Source organism: Propithecus coquereli, unplaced genomic scaffold, assembly GCF_000956105.1.
Source record: "Propithecus coquereli isolate 6110/MARCELLA unplaced genomic scaffold, Pcoq_1.0 Scaffold119, whole genome shotgun sequence".
NCBI lineage: Eukaryota > Metazoa > Chordata > Mammalia > Primates > Indriidae > Propithecus > Propithecus coquereli.
The window spans coordinates 1,409,962-1,414,938 of record NW_012135969.1 but is presented as its reverse complement, the minus strand read 5'-3'; the positions used below and the strand labels follow the sequence as shown (position 1 = coordinate 1,414,938).

General features: G+C 38.9%; 1 protein-coding gene across 1 annotated transcript in view; it reads left to right on the top strand.

The window, feature by feature from the left end:
* TANC2 (tetratricopeptide repeat, ankyrin repeat and coiled-coil containing 2) overlaps positions 1–4,977 on the top strand; it is a 203,718-nt gene that overhangs the window by 121,373 nt on the left and 77,368 nt on the right. The window contains exon 5 of the mRNA XM_012659605.1: positions 240–471. Within this exon, the coding sequence (XP_012515059.1) occupies positions 240–471 (232 nt within the window). The remainder of the gene's footprint in view (positions 1–239; positions 472–4,977) is intronic.

Genomic DNA, 4,977 nt, shown 5'->3' with positions numbered 1-4,977 from the left:
GTGTGGTGGTGTGTGCCTGTAGTCCCCACTACTTGGGAGGCTGAGGCAGGAGGATCGCTTGAGCCCAGGAATTTGAGGTTGCAGTGAGCTATGATGATGTCACTGCACTCTAGCTCAGGTAACAGAGCAAGACCCTGTCTCAAAAAACAAAAACAAAAAAAGAGACAGTATTACAGAATAACCATAGCTATTGCTCTTGCTACTGATAAGCTGTTTGTATTCTCACCGTTCTTTTGTAGGTGGTTGCCTATCACTATTGCCAAGCAGATAATGCCTACACCTGCCTGGTACCAGAATTTGTCCACAATGTTGCTGCCCTGCTCTGCCGCTCACCTCAGCTGACAGCCTATCGGGAGCAACTTCTTCGAGAGCCTCACCTGCAGAGCATGCTGAGCCTACGGTCCTGTGTTCAAGACCCCATGGCCTCCTTCCGGAGGGGAGTCCTGGAGCCCCTGGAGAATCTCCACAAAGGTACAGATAGGGTTCAAAGGAGGTGAAAGATGGAGGCTTTGGAGCTCAAGGTCACCTCAGTCATGCTATAGAAATGATTATTTTTGTCACATTGCCAAAACTAAATGTTCCATACCTGATGTCCTTTAGGACACAGTTAACAGATAAAAGATTTTACTTGGGAGGGGCTGGGGGAACCAAATTCCTGCCTTACCTGCTACTTCCTCCTTTCTTTATATAAATTCTTCTTCGCATTTCTAAATATAATACATTTTTATTTTGGACTAAAGGTTGCAGAGCTTTCAGTCCTTTCTGTGGAGTTCAAATAAGTCAGTAAAGTTATGGCTCCAACTCAATGTTGTGGAGTTTCTATGCTTAGAAATCTCCCCAGTCTTCACGTAATATCTATTACCACATCAGTTCAGGTAAAGTGGAATGGCATCCAGGATTGCACAGCCCTGTGTATGTACTAGAAATCACTTAATTCTACGCTCTAAAAGATATTTCCAAGGTATAAGGATATTTTATGGTACATAAATTATATCTAAGGAAAGCTGTTATTTTTAAAAAGTAGAAAAAAATTAAATGGAATCCATCTCCCCACTCATATTCATGCCTTTCCTCCCTTTTTCCTCTGCAATTCTAGTGTCGGCTGTGGCCTGAGTGCAACCATTTCCCTAAAGATGGCACATGCCTTCACAAGTCTTTCTGCCCCATACCCTTAACACAGTTTGTCAGTGCTGGAATCCAAAAAGGGTTTGAGTAAGCATGAGATTCCTGAACAATCTTGCTTATTCCTGACAGCCTTATATACCTTTCTCAAGGGTTTTAGAAGTAGTTATAAGATAAAGGTGATTATAATTTCTCCTGGCCATCCTCTGCAGTTATTTCAGCTTCCATGCTGGTTATTTGGATATCAAAATTTCTCTTTTTTCTCAACTCTGATGACCTCTGTCTCTGTCTCTGCTACCTATTACCTTGACTGTACCCTAAACCTGCTTAAAACTTGGAGTTTCTCCACAAGTATTGCTAAGCATATTTCCCGTACAGTCAGTTTCTAAAACCTGTTAATTCTTCCTTCGTGGTGTTTCTCACATCCATCTCATTTATTTCTACCATTATTATCCCAAGAGCTATTCAACTGCCCATCACATCATATCTGTATCACGACCCCTTCCTGGTCTTATGTGGTTCTCTGGTTTAGTGTTTCTTTCACATCATAACACACTTAGAAAATTGTAAAAGTTTGTATAGCATACTAGGATAAAAATGTATGACTCTTCTTGGCTGAGTGTGACTAGCCCTGAGGCTACAGCTGTGCAAGGCCTCAGATGCCCTGAGGGCTGAATTTTAAGCATGCCTCTAACCCATTCATGACATGCCTGGTCCGGGAGCTCTCTCCAGTCTTTCAGATAAAGTTTCATAAAGCATTTCTCTGATCACATAATTTCCCAATTCAGAATCCAGTGATTCCTTATTGCCTACTGAATTAACTTCTAGCTCCTTAAATCTAATATTCAAGATACTTGATGACCAGGATGTAACCTACTTTTCAACCTTATTATTCACTTTTATCCTTATGTACTCTGTGTTTAAAACATGGCAGCAAATTCTTTGGCATTACTTCATTGAGAGTTGAGGTCTGTGTCTCCTTCCCTTATATCTGGACAGGCTTGTTCCTGCTTTAACCGATAGACTACAAAGTGATACTATGTGACATCTGAGGCAAGATCATAAATAACTATGCAGTTTCCATCTTGTCCACTGAAACACTTGCATTTGGAGGCATGTGTTGTCATGTGAAAAGTCTGACTGTCCTAAGTTCACCATGCTGTGGAGAAGTACAAACTACATGGAGAGTCCAAGCAACTGCTCCAGTCCTTCAAGTCATTCCAGATGACACCAAACATATAAGTGAAGAAGCCTCTAAAGGATTCCAACTTCCAACCCCCAACCTCAACCATTCAAGTAACCCCTGGCTGTTTTCAGTAGCATCAAAAAAACATATTTATAATACTTAAGAATAAATTTTTTAAAAGATGTGTAAGAGCTCCATAGTGAAAGCACAGTGAAAATGTTGTAAAGTGAAATTAAAGAATTTGGTGAATGGGGTGGGCACGGTGGCTCATGACCGTAATCCTAGCACTCTGGGAGGCCGAGGTGGGAGGATTGCTTGAGCTCAGGAGTTCGAGACCAGCGTGAGCAAGAGCGAGACCCCATCTCTACTAAAAATATAAAAATTAGCCAGGCATTGTGGTGTGCACCTGTAGTCCCAGCTACTCAGGAGGCTGAAGCAGGAGGATCGCTTGAGCCCAGGAGTTGGAGGTTACTGTGAGCTAGGCTGACACCACAGCACTCAACTGAGGGCAACGGAGTGAGACTCTGTCTCAAAAAATAAGTATAGAGGGCAAATATTAAATGGTATTGTTTTGCTTTGTCTCAAAAAAAAAAAAAAAAAAAAATTTAGTAAATGGAAGAGATATGCCATAAATATGGATTGGAAAATATCAGTATTTCCTCAAACTGGTTTATAGATTCAACATAATCCCAATCAAAATCCCAGCAGGACTTTTCTATAAAAATTGACAACTTTTAGAAATTCAAAGGACCAAAAATAGCCAAAATAATCTTGAAAAAGAAGAAAGTTGGAAGACTGGCAGTATCTGGTTTCAAGACTTAACAGGATGCCTGTAGTCCCAGCTACTCGGGCGATTGAGGCAGTAGGATCGCTTGAGCCCAGGAGTTTGAGGTTGCCGTGAGCTAGGCTGACGCCACGGCACTCACTCTAGCCTGGGCAACAAAGCAAGACTCTGTCTCAAAAATAAAAATAAAAAAATAAAGACTTAACAGTATTACAGATTACTATAATAATCATGATAGTGATGTGCTAGTAAATATTTAACAACCAGGTCAGGGGTGGGATCTGATTTGATGCTTAAAAATTTAGCAATCAGCTCTCATGAGTAAGTTTGAGTCAGCTTTAACACTCAACTAACAGGGTGATATTCATTCAAGGACAGAAAATAGATCAATGGAGGAGAATGGAGAGTCCAGAAATAGACCCACCCATTATGCAGCCAGTTGATCTTCTCAAAGGTACCAAGACAATTAGGAAAGAGAATTCTGTCATCAAGTGGTACTGGAACAACTGGATAAATATATGGGGCAAAAATGAATCTCAATCCTTACCCCACCCTATACACAAAAATTAATTTGAGATAGATCACAGATCCAAATGTACAAGTTTAATCTCTGAAGCTAATAGAAAAAACATATAATATCTTCACAAACTTGGAGTAGGTAAAGATTTCTTAGGACATAAAACTCACTAATTATATAAGAAAAAGGTGATAAATTTGACTTCATCAAAATCGAAAATGTCTGCTCAACAAAAAACACCACTAAGAAAAAGCGGGTCACAAAAGGTGAGAAAATATAAATACTCTGCGCGCACTCATGTGTGTGTGTGTGTGTGTGTGTGTGTGTGTGAGTGAGTGAAACACAAAGCACTTATATCTACAATAACTATAGAATGCAAACAATCCAATTTTTTAATTGACAAGATTTAGACACTTCACAAAAGAAGATATATCGATAGCCTAGAAGCACATGAAAAAGTGTTTAACATCATTAGTAATCAGGGAGATGCAAATTAAAATTACAATGAGATACCACTTCACACCCATTAGAATGATTAAAGTTTAAAAGATTGAACATCAAGTGTTGGTGGGATGATAAACAACTGGAACTCTCTCTCATACATTGCTGGTGGGACTATAAAATGTTACAACTACTTTGGAAAACTATTTGGCAGTTTCTTATAAAGTTAAATATATATTTACATTATGACCAAGCAATTCTATTCCTATGTTTTTACCAAAGAGAAATGAAAACATATGTCTGCAAAAAGACTTGTACAAGAACATTTCTAGCAGCTTTATTCATAGCAGTCAAAAATTGGAAACAACCCAAATGTCCAGCAACAGAATGAATAAACAAATTCAATGGAATACTTCTTAGTAATAAAAAGGAACAAAATAATAATACATTCAACAATGTACATGCGTCTCAGAAACATTATATTAAGCAAAAGAAGCTAGTCTATGGTGATAGAAACAAGAACAGTGATTGCCTGTTGAGGATTGACCTAAGGGAACCGATAGAAATGTTCTGTATTTTGATCAGAGTATGGGTTACATGAGTACATATATTTGTCAAAACTCATCAAAGTGTACAGTTAAGATCTTTGTAATTCACTGTATATAAATTTTATTGTAGTAATTTTTTAAACAGAATTTTTAAAGGTAGCTGGAATTTTTTTTGCAGGGAAGTCCAGTGGAAAACACTTTCAGAGCCAAAAACACTTGTTAGAGTCAAAAGCTAGATTTCAATTTTTACATTTCTTTAAAAAATGAAAGCCAAGGCTGGGCATGGTGGCTCACACCTGTAATCCCAGTACTTTGGGAGGATCTCCTGAGGCCTGGAGTTCAAGACCAGCCTGGCCAACATAGCAAGACCCCATCTCTA